Here is a 16,575-nt window from a genome sequence, read left to right on the forward strand (position 1 = left end):
AAAGAAAAACTAATTTGGAACACGAGATATATTTTAAACATTGCAATAAGCGTTAAGTACAAAAAAGGATTTTTTTCAAAGCAGCAAAACTTACCTCTCAACCAAAAAGTTTGTTTTGATTTGACCGTCTGCAGCTTCGCTTCCGACTTCCGAAGTTTTAAACTTCCTTTATTAACTTTCAATTGCTTTTCATTTCATAAAGCTTTCCTTAAAATCTCCCAAATTTGTTAGTTAATATGGTATTAGTATAGGGCGCTTCATTACAGTATGGTAAACTGAAAACCTGAAAACCTTTCATTACTTTAGGTCTTACCTAATCGGCTGAAAAATTCATTTTTGCTATGGCTTTTTCACATGTAGCTACACGTTTATTGACTCGAAATGAGCTATTTATTTCGATGCCATCATGTGTGCAATTGCGATGGAGGAAAATTCCAGTAAGAAAGCCAAAGTGGAAACCTATGGCTGCTTCGAAACTGTATCGAATCCCTAAGCATCCTGAAGTATCGCCTGAAGAAGCAGAACTCCACGTGAATCTGATGGATGAATATTACCGTAAAGTAGAATCCTTGAGGTAAAAAAATATGTTTAAGATCCACTTTCCGGGTAATAAATATTTGTTTCTACGTATTTTTTTCATAAAGTAATATCCGTTTTTAATGTTGTTTATGATCCGTTTACGTTTCCTGTGTCCTTATTGTGTCCAATCGTGCATAGGCAGCTCTGGAGGGAGGTGCAACTGCCTCATCACTTTCAAAAGTAAAGGGGCACTGCCCCTAAACTTTTCCAAGTTCAAAATTATCGTCCATCGAAAATGATACTATCAATAAAACGTATTTACAGAAAGAGGTGACTTAAGTATGTTTTATATTTTTCCCAAGTTAATTATCAATAACTTAAATGAAACTTTGAGTTGGTAGGAGGGGGTCTACTTAGTCTTGCCAGATGTCCTGGTTTTCAGACATTCAGACAAAATCCTAGCGTTCCGACCGGTTTACTTCACTTCCCTGTAAAATGTGAAGTTGATTACATATCACCAGAAAAGTCTAAAAATAATTAACTATGCACCATTGTATAGAATAATTGCTGGTTGGCCTTCCTGAGCCCAGGTTGAACATTTCAGAAATCTGGCAAGCGTAGGTGTATTGTAACCATCTGTCCCGATTTTTGAGGCTGTGTCCCAAATAATTTGAGAAGGTCATTTGATCGAAAATGGTATTAAAATCCAATCATTAGTTCAATTTTTCTCAAAAAGCCAGCTGGGGCTTGGGTTAGGGGCAGTTTGCAGTGTATTTTTTAATTGCAGAAAACGTGCTTCTACCAAGTTCTGTGATTTGATGAGCAGTCATAAATTTACGTAATTAGATGGAACAGTGGCGTATGCAATGCAGGATTTTTTAAAGGGCATTCAATTTTCCCAAAGCATATATAAACCCGTTTCGATGCAAAAAGTAAACAAAGTCTAAAATTGTCGTGAATACAATCATGGGCGTCACGGCCGGGGGGGTCCAAGGGGTCCGGACCCCCCCAATATTTGAGGACCGGACCCCCTCAATATTTGAAAATCGGACCCAGTCGATAATTGTCAAGATGAAATTCATTATTTTGGGGAAATTATTTTTGCTTTGAAGACTTTAAACAGTTGCATAATACATAATTTACCATGTTTAATTCATATCAAATAAAACGAAATGAACATCGAATAAAAAATGAACTAAAAAAAAACAAAATAGGTGATGTGTATAGTGAACGGAAAGTCGGAAATTGAACTCCATTGACAAACCATTGCTCTGCTCTCTGCGCACACTAGCTTCAGTGGAGGATGCTAGAAAGGGGACACCTTCTCAAGAGTGCAATGTCAACCATCCATAGTCGAGTCTCCAGCGTATATGGACCCCCCCCCCCCCCTTTTTTTACGACTCTCGTTCTAATAAGTCAACAGAAGTCAGACGGGGATCTGAGTTTCTGCCCCTTTCTTTCTTATCTCGTTTCTCGGCGCTTCCAGGTTTCTGTTTCGAGTTTTGCAGTGTTTGTTTCGCCGATTCGATTCAATTTATAGCGACCCCGATGTTACCCAAACAAAATGAGACACCAGACCTCTTTGGCGGTTTTTTGCAGCTGGCAACAGCACCCTGGCCAAAGGATGCACAAAAATTTAGAAGACCACTTAGCTGGTCAAAGGTTAAGTTTGGGGTAGAAAGGGAAAGGAGACGTGTCATGTGTTTGACATTATTCAACACGTGGCTTCAAAGTACCTTACCGAAGCGCGGTTTCTCAAATGTGTTTGCGGCATCTCAAATTTGACCAAAAAAGCGTTACGTTACAGAAAAAAAAAAAAAAGAGGATTCTAAATATTAACGTGCAATTTCAAAAGCAAATCGTAAGCCGGCATAACGTTGGATACTGTGATGTCACTTCCGATAGACCAACAAAAAAAAAAAAAAGAAGCGCAAGATGACCAGGGAAAAAAAAAGACAAAAATAAAAGGACGTTCCGACAAAAATAAAGATAATTTCATGGTGGTCATTTGGTCTCCTTGAGAATAGGTGACTTGAAGAGCGCTCCTATTTTGGTAAAAATACTTTTTTTTACATAATCGATTGTGGCTATGGAGAGGTGGCTTGAAACGGGGAAATGTAGCAAACCTTCCAGTGGCGTACCCAGGGGGTGGGCTGATAGGGCTACAGCCCCCCCCCCCCCGAAATTTTCAAAATTAATTATAAAAATTATAATAAGGAACAAGTTTTTTTTTTATGATGTATTTTTGAAATCTTACATTCGTATTGATATCAGAAAAGCGATACATGAACTTTTCTTAGCTACAGTTAATAAGTATCCCCCCCCCAGCTCAAAGACTTTCGAGCTCAGCCCCCCCCCCCCCCCCCCGAACTGATTTGTCTGCGTACGCCGCTGATAACCTTCTACATCAAATGAACCTGAGCAATTTTTAACAACTGAATCATCATCAACATCCACGGAACCATCTTCAAAAAATCAAAAGACCGTGATAGGTAAGTATCATTCTGTTTAGTGTAATACATGCGGAGGCTCCCCGATTTTATACTATTCAGATGGGGTTACTTCTCAATTTTCCGAATGAAATTCCTAATTACCCACATCACTACATCTAATGAGAATATCTTTTTAATGCAATATTTCGCAAAAAACTACTCTAAATTTGAAGACTCGTCAGACAAAATTTTCTGGGAAAGGAAAGTTTATGAAAGTTCACAGTGACCTCTTATCGAGTAGCCCCTGAATGCCTGCTAATCAGGTATGCTTTACAGTCAATATTTTGACATTATGAGTCCTATCGGAGCTATTGCGTTCAACTTTCTCTTTTTTTTTTTTTGAAATGTTTCAACTTTTATAAATTTTAATGGAATAAAAAATACTCCTTTTAGTTATTAAAGCTTAACAGAAAATTATCCATTAATAATCCTGCTTTACTGAACAAATTTTATTGAAATAACCCATTTTAAAACTTATAGTCACGTGTCAGAAAAAAGCAGTTCATTTCTCTATCTCTTTCCCATCGTCCGCTGATCAGAATTCAATTATACACCAAATGCTGTTTGTTCTCTGTGTAGGCCAGTACTTAATCTGTGGGGTGTGCCTCTCAAGGCAGGACTGTCGCTTTTAAAGAGAATTAGGAGGGGCACTTTCCCTGCTGACTTTGAGAAATCAGAAATTAATGTATTTACATGGGCATGGTTTTTGCTGTTTTTTGGTTTCATATGCATTGAGTGTATGGATGATTCAACAAAAAAGCAAAATTTTGGTGCATTTGTTACAAAAAACCTGAAAAAATTAAGAAAAAACTTTAAAAGGTAGCATTATTAAAATATGATATTATGAGAGCTTAATTATTTGTGTCTTATTTTATTTTTGTAGTTGTGTTTTTCGTAGGTTCGTGAATGTCATAACGGTGAATTATATTCTTTAATATTTTAATTAAAAATCATCAAATTAAACTCCTTCGAATCCAACTTGTGCCAAGAACTTAGAGCTGCAGGGTTTATCACTATGTAATATAAAAATTTAATTATACAGTTGTCGCGGCTTATATGAGTCATATTTTGTTTTAAACAGCTTTGATTCCATAAAGCGACTGATTCAAAAAAAGCTGGATTTCGATTTTGATGATTTCATTCATTAAGAACGGTTAATTCAATTGTCCACTGTTTCAAAATGTTGAAAATTTGGTGCGGCTACTCTTGGTGTGCCGCCCTTCGTCGTGTAAAGTTGAAAGAAGCTTCAGTGCGCTGAGAAAGCTGAAATTGTATCTAAGGTCGACTATGACACAAAAGCGGTTGAATCATGTTGCTTTATGCTAAGTTTACAAAAACATCTTGAACAAAATTGATCACACAAAAAAAAAAAAAAAAAAAAATAGCACGGATATTCGTATCCCATGTGCAGTCTAGAAAAAATGTATTTGTTAGTATTTAATTATTTTCCTTATTGTGTAGTTATGTAAATCAAGATGTACCCGTTTAAAAGTATCGTATTAAATGTAAACCCATTATATATATGTATATATATACACGAATTTTTCTTAATGCAACTTGAAAATGACAGAATCAGAATGGTCCCCCCCAATAAATTTCAGCTCACGACGCCAATGAATACAATACCACCGGCAGGCAATTTTTTAGTGTAGCAAATACAATTTTTGCCGCTATTTACATTTTATCTCAGTTTTAAAGTCTTCATTGTTAAAATAAACCTTTTGTAAAATAAATTATAAAATACTACTAATAGTATCTTTTGTTTTGAAGACAACAAGTTTTATTATGCTTTTACGTTAGTAATATGATCCTACTTGTTGATGCAGGTTTGAGCAGAAATAGGGGATTAAGATGTACTCTCTTAGAGATCTTTCGGAATTGTAGTTGTAATACAATGCAATTCAAGCTATGTTGGAAAAAACAAGCTTTAGGAACCTGTAGCATGTATGACGACTTAAAAGGTCCTACCATTGCATCTTTGCAGCATTTTCTTTGGTTGTACCGTTCAAAGAAGTGTTATTTAAGGGAGGGGAGGGGGATGATTCTCTTGGCTTTGAAAAAAAAATGTTTTTGCTATAGGTGGGCATGGTTTTTAATGTTTTCCAATAAAATTTGTTTCAAGTATGCACTCCCCCCCCCCCCCCCCGGCGCCCCAGAAGAAGTCAAAACGGCCAGCTGATCGTCCTAAAATGTCTTAACCAGGCCACGATTTTCCACTTTGTTTTTCTCCTCAAGCTCTTTGTCGTTCTGGAAAAAAATATGGTTTTTGTTTGTTGGTTTAAAATTTTCTTTGTTGAAGTTGGTTCTATTCATCCATAATATTTTTATTAAGTTCTTTAATTTTTTTTTCTCATTTAGAAAGTTATTTAAAAAAGAATTGGAAAGCCAAAATCTGGATGAAGCATTTCTGGCCAAACAGGAAGAAGAAGAAGAAAAACAATTTCATTTGCTGTTAGAGGAAAACAAAAGAGAAAATGAAAGGGTTAAAAAAATTAGGTAATGGAAAGGGTTTTTATATTTAAGTGAATTTTCTAGTGCAATACATGACTCTAATACGAAGTCTCTGAAAGTTTAAAAATTTTATCGCTTACTTGATACTTACCGTAAAATCCCGAAAGTAACCCCCCCTATTTTCAAAACAAAACTTGTTGATTTCAGAAGGGGGGGTTATAATCGAGATTTTTCTGAAAAATTAGCCAAAATAATTGTTTTTAGTAGTATTAATTTTAGAGTACAGAAAAGAAATAATAAGTAAAAAAGAGTTAATATTAATGAAGAGAGAGAGAAATTAATTAATAAAAACATGTCATAATTTTCTAGTAGTAATAAATTGCATGAGGGCGCCATTTGTTTTCGAAAGAAAGGATTTTGCACCTTAAGTTGGCAAAACCCCTATAATTTATAGCTTGAAAATTCATTATGTACTGAATGTAATAAGGTTACAGTAAAAGAAACAAAATCTTAATGTTCTTGTTTCAGAATAGAAGCAAAAATCGCAATCACGGCCGCAAAATCGTTATGAAAATCATAATTTCGAAAATTGAGCTTTACAAAGTTCGTGAACGCAAACACAGACAAATCTCTTACTCGATTTAGTAAAATTTACATTTCTCGTGATCCTAAACTCGTTGAATTACATTATTTCTCCTTTTAAAAGGTTAAGTTTTGCGCTACTTTTTAAGCAACACGTTTCCAAAATGGTGTCACGTTTTCAAAATGGCGCCGTGTTGAAGAACGTTCAGTTTCACAAGTCAGAACAAAAATGCTCCTTCCAAAAGGAAAAAAAATGCATTACAATCGTATAAATTTCTTTTGTAATACATATGAACAAAAAAAAAAAAAAAAAAGCGGCCTTGCATCAAAAGGAGTCTAGACATTTTGGAAGGAATAAACCATGGAGACCATTTTTTTTTTCTTTTTTTGTTTAAATCATTGTGTTTTCTTTCTTTCTTTTTTTTTTTTAGAAAAGCAAAACTGCACATGGACGGGGAAACTAAACCTTTGTTAATGCTTTCCAAGTAAAGCAGAAAATTTTATCCTTCTTTTATTGGAGGGAGTGGCAAATGAAGATGATCGGAAAATTTTCAGGCGAAGGGAGGGGAGGGGGGTATAATCAGGATTTTAATGAGATTTTACTTTCCACAAAAAAAGGGGGGGGGGTTATAATCGATAGGGGGGTTACTTTCGGGATTTTACTAAAAAGTTGCAATCTATAATATTTTGGAAACTTTGTAAATTTTAGTTTGAAAATGTTAAAATCCTTATTCACCGTGAGTAGTTTAAAATTTTGGCACTCCCTTGAATACACTCTTGTAAAATATAATACAGTAGACCCTCGTTTTATGCGGGGGGTTACGTTCCGCGCAAATGCCGTGTAAATCGAAACAGCGTAAATTGAGACCTAATACTAGTGTTAAAATAGGGGTTTGATTCCGTAGATAACAAAATACTTCATTCTAGTGATGACTAATTGTATAAAAAGTTTAATGTGTACTTGTATCGACTTTTATGCACAACATGCATAAAGAAAATCGGGGTTTTAAAATATCGAAAATATCCGATATTTTGATATATATCCGATATTTTCAATCAGCACAAACTAAAGCCTTCAAAATAGTAAATGCACACATCCTCAAATCACTTTATTTTCTTATATTATTATTACATTATGTAGACTTAAAATTAAAATGTTATTTTATTACTTATATCTAATATTTCATTTTACATTTTTATCTATTTTTGATGGAGTTTATTTAGCATTAACTGTTTTACTCATTTTTCTTCTTTATACAGTTGTATGATTCTGAAATAAAAAATATGCATTAGTTGGTGCACAATCATAGGGCATTATCTTTTTTTTTTTTTTTTTTTCTGACCAATGTTTAATATTTAACTAGGCACTTTTAATAGGAATTACAATTGTTACATTGCTAATATATTTATGAACATAAAATAAAAAGTAATATTATCTTACTTTGTTACATTAATCATGGATTAATACATCATAAAAATACTGTACATAACTTTTGGTTATTTTTAATAAAAAATAAACAAATTTACTATATTTAATAATTTTTATATTGAAAAAACTGTAGTTGAAAAAATAAGCATCAAAATATCATGATATTTTCAAAATAATCGTTGGATATAGATCATGATATATAACATGATATATATCGGCGAACCCTGAAGAAAACATAAATTAATTTCATGTCCTGTTTATGAAGTGGAGCTGGCTATGATAGTCTTTTGGCAGTCATTAAGAATTTTTCTCTAACTCTTTGCAGAGCATTAATGCATCCATGATTCACTTGCGTCATTTCCATGATAGAATCTTCCTTCACTAACAAATCAGAAAAATCATTTCTATTGTCTAGGAATGGCTCACTATTTTCAATGTGAGCGTTTTTGGTTTTGCCTCGCCGACGTCGGTAACATTGTTGGTTTTGTCCTCCTTTGTCACTCCTAAAAGCTGTTCTTCCAGTGAGTTCTGAACTGTTTGAGTTTAATAACTTTACTTCTGGAAAGAGCTTTGGAACCCATCGCATAAAATGTCTCCAGTGGCCCAAGCCGTATTATTAGCACGCCAAAATGCAGTTGATTACGTGTAATCTGCAATGTGGAAGAGGGGAAAATGTTATCTGTTTACATTGCCTCATCCCCGTAAAACCAAAACTCATCCGCGTAAAATAAAATAAAGGTGTCAAATCTTAAACCACGTAGAATCGAAACCACGTAAAATGAGGATCTACTGTATGGTTCATTCAAGGAGCTAAGGTATTTATGATGTCAACCCTTTCCTACCATGGATATTGATGAACTAGATCAACATACTCCCTGTGGTATACATCTGTTCTGATAGGTTAAATCTTTTGTTCTGTAAACAGATCAAATTTTCATAACTTCATATTCTTGTTCCTTATCATTGTAGAGGTGTTTCAATTCTTCTCCATCCTACAAATTTTTGATGCATTAAAAATATTTCATCTGACATTTGTCAAAGTAAGCATACATTTTTTTTTTAAATTTTAAACAAGCTTATTAACCTGCGTTGCACAGGTATTTATGAGTACCAGGTTTTTCTCAGACAATTGAAAGAATACACTCTCCCCAGTAAGAGTTTATTCTGAAACTGTATAGAATTTTATCACACCTAAGCTTTGATGATTATTTTTTGACTTGCTGCTGACAATCATTGCATGATACCCAGCTGTATTGCTATAAAATAAAATTTTGCTTTGTGTCTATTACATATTGGCAAATTTTGGATCATGGTGTATATAAACAAATCATTTTTTAAAAATTTATTAGCATTTAGTTGTCAGCATTAATACAAACTAATCTTTAAAGGTTTGAAAGATGTAGTTAGTTGTTTGAAAATATATATATATATATATATATATATATATATAATAATAATAATAAAAGTGAAAAATATTGAACCACCCTAATATATATATATATATATATATATATTAGGGCGGTCCTTATTTATATGGGATTTTTTTTTTTTTTTTTCGAAATTCAACAAGTGACGCCCCCTAGTTTTGTGACACTATAATAAAAAGTAATCGGTGCAAAATTTGAACTCGATCGGTCAATAATAACACGTGCCCCTAGGACGTTGAACTTTAACACTTTTGATAATTTTCCAACAAATCTTCGAGTTTTTACTTCAGACCCTGTACATTGTTTCTCCTAAGTTTGCAAAATATTGATACAGCGAGGTAGCACTAAAATTAATCTTTTTAATAACTTCATATCATCTAAAGATTTTATTGAATAAGAATGAAATAGTGCTTTAGAAACTTTACCTTAATCGTACGCTTTTCTCAATGTATCTCAATTGTGTGCATTTTCTTCCCGATAGTCTTGGACTGTCTGTAAAATACACACAGCACAACTAAGCAGCTAAGTTGCGTATAGTAGTATAACATGGGCCGGAAAGACTAAATAAGAGTTGGTTGCACATTTTTCTTTTTCTCTCCTTTTTCTTGATCACTTTTTAAAGATTTAAGTTTTTTTTTAAATTTTTATTCATTTTTTTAACTTTTTCTTTTAGCTCTTTTTCATTCTTGCTTGTAGTTGAAATAAGAGCTTAAATTCTTACAAACAAACTTTGTGTATATTTGAATGGAGTAACCAGTAGTAGTGGAGTAACCTGGTAAATATGCTCCTATGATTTTTCAAAAAATTTATTCTAAACTATTTTCATGACTTCTTCTAATTATTGTTGTGATGCTGTTCAATTAACATTCACATGGAACTGAAGTTTGAAATAACATTTTTAATTTCTTTTTTTCATTTTATAACTATTTTATTGGAAAATTGGCCATAATAATATAGTGGTTTTTTTTTTTTTTTTTTTAAATCTTAGTTCTTAAAATGCCAAATAGTACTTTAAAACAAATAACAAAGTATGATGGCTAAAAATATTCTGAATACCTTTTGCTTCTTTTTGTAACTTTATACTAAATGTATATATGTGTTAATGAAAACTTTTTTATTAATAGAGAAGAAACTTTAGAGAAAATGTTTCAAGAAAAACAAATAGAATTACTACAACTTGAAGAGGAAAGAATAAAAAAGATGGAACTAACAAGACAAAAGGTTGATGAAATTGTTAGGAAAGAAAAGGTAAATTTGATCCTTTTTTTCCCCCAAGTAAAATAATTAGTTGATGCTGGAACACTATGATTTGTTACAGGTTTCATAGAACATAAGATAAAGTAAATACAGAGATATTTTTAATCCCTCTGCAAACGTATATCACAGATTCAAAATTGAAACTATGTGTTAAAAATTTATTCAAACAATTTTGCATGCTTCATATTTTAAATAAAAATTTAGCATTGTGGAAAATAGGGGGTGGGGAGCAATTGGAATTTTAAAATATTACGTTGGAATGTTTGGTTATCTTATTAGGTGAAAAATGTCAAGCACAAACTGTTATTGGCATTCTTTTGTTCTATTAATTTGCTTAGATCTTTAAGCATTTCCAGTTCCGGTAGTTGTCTCTCCTATTAATAAACTTTTGTCTTCTCTTATATATTCTATTCATCTTAAATGTTGTGGTCTTTCTTAAATCAGACAATAATTTAGATTACTGATAGTTGGCTGGTCGTCTAAGCTTATGCGTTGATGAGGGGGGACTCAGTTGTAGAAAGAAACTTTTTGAGTGATGTTTGTACTACATTTACAACATGCACATTTAAGAATAATTCAATTTTTACCACATTAATTCATGATAAAGACAACTAAATTTAAATAAGTAAAATTTTTGGGAGCCTTAAATTTAATTTTTAGGAGTCTGCACGATACTCAGGCTCCGACTCCCATTTACAAACCTTGAAACTTAAATTTGCATTATTGTGATTGTAACAATTATATTACTCTTCATGAAATCCTATATCTATATTGTTCATGAGTTAACCATATGTGCTCCAAAAATTATTAAAAGTGTGTTTTTCTTTTCAGGAAAAACATTTAAACTACATAACAGAAGAAAAATTAGATGCTGCTATTGAGCACGCTATTGACAATCCAATTAATATCAATTTTGCAATTTCAATTAATGGAGAAATAAAATGGGAAGGAAATCCTCCACCTGAATATGAAAGAGAGCTGATGCAAAGAATTTCTGAAGGTCAAAAAAGATAAAGCATCATTGTTTAATATTTTGAAAAATGAACTGATAAAATATTAAATGAATTCATCACTTACAAAAAGTTAGTAAAATCTTTATTGTCAATTCTTACAAATCCTTAACTAACACAGAAATAAATATTTTTAAGTAGTTTATAAGTAATACAATTCATGTAAATTCTATTTAGTTTCAGATATCAAAATATATAGGCAATCCAATGCTTTCACATTTCAACTTGCATGACATTGGTAACATAGTATATCCATATGTACATAAGTGTAACATACATTAAATTAGTTTACAAAGTTAAGACAAACGTTTCTTAAATATTTAAAAAAAAAACATTTCTATAATAAAAACTAGGTTACTTTTTTCTTGGTTATTATTTTATTAATACTTCAGAATGAAATGTTAAATGCCCAAAATCTAAAGTATCAAAATATTCCCCAACCATCGGGCGTCTACTTTAGTTTTGTAGAATAAATGCAAAAGCATTCAATGAATTTGTATAACAGGTTCAATTAAATTGAACAAAAATTTAATACTGAATATAATCTATTTTCTCATTTCTGCTATAAAATTCAATTTCTATAGAAGTTTGTGGTCTTTCAATACATAAACTGTTTTTCAGTCGCCAAAAAAATTACCTTTTTTAAATAATGTGGCACAGTGGCTTAATAATCTTTTGAACACTTATATTTTTAAGATGCTCCATTGTTATTTCTTGTATCTTTCCTGTTTCTATTTCCAGTTGCATTGTGTGTTTTTTAATAACAGATACTAAAATTTAAATTAGGTAAGCTAAACAGGGTTCGTATGGGTCATGGAAATCCTGAAAAGTCATGGAAAAAAGATTAACAAATTTCAGACCTGGAAAAGTCATGGAAAATTAATATTTTCATCAAAAGTCATGGAAATTTATTTAAAGTCATGGAAAAATGTCTTGGGTAGTAAAAAAGTAACAATAGCTAAAAGAACACTAGAAATATTGAGTAATTTAGTAATATTGCATGGGCAGTTCTCAAAAGGTGGGAACAAAAAAGTTAACTTTGAGCAATTTCAAAAATTTTTGAATTTGACATCAATTTTGATTTTATTCTATAGTATGCATACCTAGAACACAATATATGAGCATGAAAAGACAGCAGGTATTTGTAAAAATTGTTAATTAGCAAATTAAATCAGCAATCTGTAGGTAACAGATTTTGGACATTGTTTTCCTGTAGGTAACGGATTTTGGACATCATCATAACGTAAGTTTCACCATTTTTGACAATTGTTAATCTGATTTTTAACTTTTCCAATGAAAATTTTATTTACTACTTTTTAAATTTTGCAATTTAATAATAAAGAGGATATTAATGAAATACTTGAATGGCTATACATGCTGCTCCTTACATTTAATAAAGTTTTGGAATGATTTTGAAGAAATTGATGCAAGGTTAAAAAAAAAGCTTCAAATTAAAAATAATACAATTGTAAAAAGTGACATCAGTTTTAATAATGAATATTTTTTCTAATGTCATAAGAATTAAAATGATGTCTAAAAAAATTATTGAAGAAAGAAATTCGTATTTCTATTTGGAGATCGTTAAATTATGTTTCCAAAAGAAAGAAGAGAAAAAGAATTCTAAAATAATAAAAGCGGAAAAAAAAAATTGCTAGCGCAGGTGATAAAGTCGCCAAAACTGGTACAGCTGACGATAAACTACATTTGTCAAATTGGAATTCCCCTCTGGTAACCTTTAGCTTATCGTATACTGTGTTGTTGCTAACGGAGGTTTGCTTGGCGATTTTAGCGCAAAATGGCTTTCGGTTCGATCATAAGCAGCCATGTTTCTACTGTAATTTATGTATTGTTCAATGTGTAACATATTAATTATGCAGAATACCAATGGATTAAAGAAGATAACATTATAATAACGTTTTTTATTGAGGTTAGAAGACAGTAGATCATCAAAAATTATGAATAAATGGACAGAATTATCGGCGTCAAGATTGTAACGCCATTTGGACATCTCACATGTACGTTTAAAAAAATTATTTTTCTTCTAAGATACTGCATAAAAGCTTATGAAAACACTTTTAAACAATTAAAAATTGATTCCGAGGCTCGATAAACACCTTTAAAATGAAAACATCATATACATAGTTCTCAAAAAATAGCATTGTAAAGATCGTAAATTTTGGACATGCATCAAATTTCAAACTTACTATTTTCTAAAATCGTTTACAAAGTCAATAATCTGTCTTTACTTTTGTTATTTGTGTAAAATATTAACAAAAAATTATTCAGTGTAAGATTCATACCTTTAAATTTTTTTTGAAACGTATGGAAATAATTTTAAAAAAAATTTTCTTTAATGGTACATTTGCTCAGTTAACGTTTTGGTATGTCCAAAATTGCGCCTTTTAGCAAAGAAAATATTTTTTTAAAGGCATTTAAAGAGCATTTTTTCCATAATTTATGTCAATTCTTGTCTCTATACAGTATTATAATTTAACTCAAAAATTTTTGAGTTAAGTAAAATGAAAGTTATTTGGTGTTGAAGCTTCAAAGTTGAGGTCTGTGTTTGCTCCCACCTTTTGAGAACTGCCCGCATATAAATTGAACGATCTAAAAAACAAATCAAAGTTTTGGAATCCAATTTCATCTGTTTCTGAAACAGCTGCTCATCTTTTTTGTGATGTGATTTTACTACTGGGGCATCTCTAATTTTGAACTCACCGTTATTTTCAGTACTTCCTTTATTTTATGTTCTGTAGTAATGGACTTGCACATTCTTGATTTTGCCACTCCCCCTCAAAAAAGTAATTCATTTGCATCCAAGTTCATTTCAACTACTTGTAAAAAGTTCATTATTAAATTTATCAGAGTTTATCTTAATATTTTAAAGACTTTAAAATGAACTTTAGTAAGGCAATAGAACATAGAAATAGAGGAATTCTAATACTCTAAAACAGTAGTGCCCACCATACAGCTCACAAAACTGATCCTTTTGGCCAGCTGAAATATCTGGTTTTGAAAAGTGAATTTACTGAAAAAAAGTGGCTTTACTTTAATGAATGAATTTGCTGTCCAGTTACATGGGTAATTAGATGCACTATTGACATCGAAGGGGAAGTAAATTTATTATTTTAAATTTAGTGATAACTCATTAAATTTTTGTCCCATTCATTACTATTCTACCCTATTTATTAAATATTTATTAGACATTTAAACATGAGTTGTGTTGCATTCACTATAATTTTATTTTATTTGAATTTATGTGATGAAGACAAATAAGAATAATTTATTACTTTCAGCAGTATGCACTGATATTTTTCCAGTCACAAGTAAGTGCTCCTATGAGGTAGTGGCACTAACGTAAAAGTTTTTCTAATGCCCATTTCCGAAAAAATTGGCAAGTTTGACATTAAATAGTATTATTCTCTTCGTATAACAAGGTCATGAAAATTTTTATGAAGTCATGAAAAAGTCTTGGAAAAGTCATGGAATTTTTTCATCCAAATCAAGTATGAACCCTGGCTAAAGTATGCACACCGAACCTTTTAATACAACTTGTTATGTGCACTATAAATTTTATTTCTTAAAAAATGTAAATTTTATAGAAATGTAAAATACAAATTAATTATAAAGTACACACAAATACACATATATAATATTTAAGGGTTTAGAACAAAGATAATTTACACTATCCATCATTTGGCACAAATGTTTGTGGAATAAATCATACATAAAATTTGTGATACACTATTATTATTATTAGTATTGCTTTTCTGAGATATTTCTATAAAGGTTCTGAAAAAGAACAAAATTTAATAAAATATACTTTGCATATTCACAGTACTGTAAAATGAGCATGTTCAGCGTTAGGTCTTTTTGAAATAGGTATAGTTACATCAATTTACTAAATGAAATGAAACTAGCAGTTATTTATGCAAGAAGTAAAATAAAGCTAATCAAATTCTCACAAAATATCACAATGCTCTTTTTCTTCACACACAACAATAACATTTAAAACTTTTTTTTACATTTATTTCTTTATCAAAAATAAATTTATAGAATTCATAAGCATTGCATTTAAGTAGAAGCTTTGACAAGTCGTGTGTCCACTTATTTCTGTAAATCAGATCTTTGATTCCTAGAAACTTTCTAAATTTTTACAAATTTAATATTGTAATAGAAGAAAATTTATGTATCATATATAAATATGAAAAAATGCATAATATACCCAATAGTAATCAATATACTCCTTTTAATGAACAAATGTAAAGCAAATGTTTTACATATCACAAAACTACATGTTATAACACATATCACATATTCTTGCTTTTTGGATTTACAGGGTGTCCTGAAAAAGACCGACTGTTTTCAAAAATTTATAACAGGAAAATGGTATAAGATTTTTAAAAAAATTCTTGCAGAAAATTCATGTTATGGGCTGTAGATTTTTTATCCCCGAGTTCCAAATTTTAGTTGAAAAATTTTCCAATAGATAGTTCTGCAGATAGTAAGCTCGTAAATCAAAATAAAAAAAATAGAAAACTACATCATAATTTTTCGAAAATAATGAAAAAAAAGAACAAAACAATATTTTCAAACAATCGTCGGTTGAAATCCCATGTCGCAATCGGAGGGAAAATCGGCGAATTTCAATTCTTTTTTGACTAACAGGCTTACTATGTGCAGCGCCATCTATTGAAACATTTTTGAACTAAAATTTGGAACTCTGAGAGAAAATTTAGCACCCACCACCTGAAATTTCTGCAAGAATTTGTTTTTTATCATTAACCGTTCTCCTGTTATAAATTTTTGAAAACAGCCAGTCTTCTTCAGGACACCCTGTAAAACCTTAACAAAAAAATACCCATATTCGCAAAGGAATTTCATTAACAAGCAACGCACATGATTGAGAATTGATTTACTACGTTCCACCATAATTTCTCACAAGCAGCAAGAAAATGTGGCAGATCAGCATACAGATACAGAGAAAACTCATATTTTCTGACATGTAAGAATATGAGATTTACTGCAACAAATCAAACTTAAGCCAAACAACTTTTGTTAACTGCCTTTGCAAAGGTTTAGTAAATATAATTGATGGGCTCAAAAGAATCTGATATACCACATGATGTGAATTTTTCAGTAGGTCGATTTCCAACTAAAAAAATATTTGTAGAATTTTGCAAAGGTATTATACATTCTATATTCTGCAATACTAAAACTAGATATGTTTTTCTCCAAATGACATTATCCATTGTCATGTTTATTACAATTTTAGTTATGAAAGGCAAAAAATTTGATTGAAAAATCACTTCTTGTGGCTTGTCACATCTCTGCCTCGAGCCCCTCAATTTCTAATACGTAGTCGTGTTAATACTATTTGATACAGTAAGTAAAAAATTCTTTTGTGC

General features: G+C 31.1%; 1 protein-coding gene across 1 annotated transcript; it reads left to right on the plus strand.

Annotated features, from left to right (window-relative positions):
- Positions 1-108: 108 nt before the first annotated feature.
- LOC129226035 (probable 28S ribosomal protein S26, mitochondrial) lies at positions 109-11,957 on the plus strand. Its single transcript, XM_054860612.1, has 4 exons — positions 109-574; positions 5,370-5,507; positions 10,025-10,148; positions 10,989-11,957. The coding sequence occupies exons 1-4, from the start codon at positions 342-344 to the stop codon at positions 11,169-11,171; spliced, it is 678 nt and encodes a 225-aa protein (XP_054716587.1). The 5' UTR covers positions 109-341; the 3' UTR covers positions 11,172-11,957.
- Positions 11,958-16,575: the final 4,618 nt, after the last annotated feature.

The sequence above is a fragment of the Uloborus diversus genome, chromosome 7, assembly GCF_026930045.1.
Source record: "Uloborus diversus isolate 005 chromosome 7, Udiv.v.3.1, whole genome shotgun sequence".
In the NCBI taxonomy this organism is placed as follows: Eukaryota; Metazoa; Arthropoda; class Arachnida; order Araneae; family Uloboridae; genus Uloborus; species Uloborus diversus.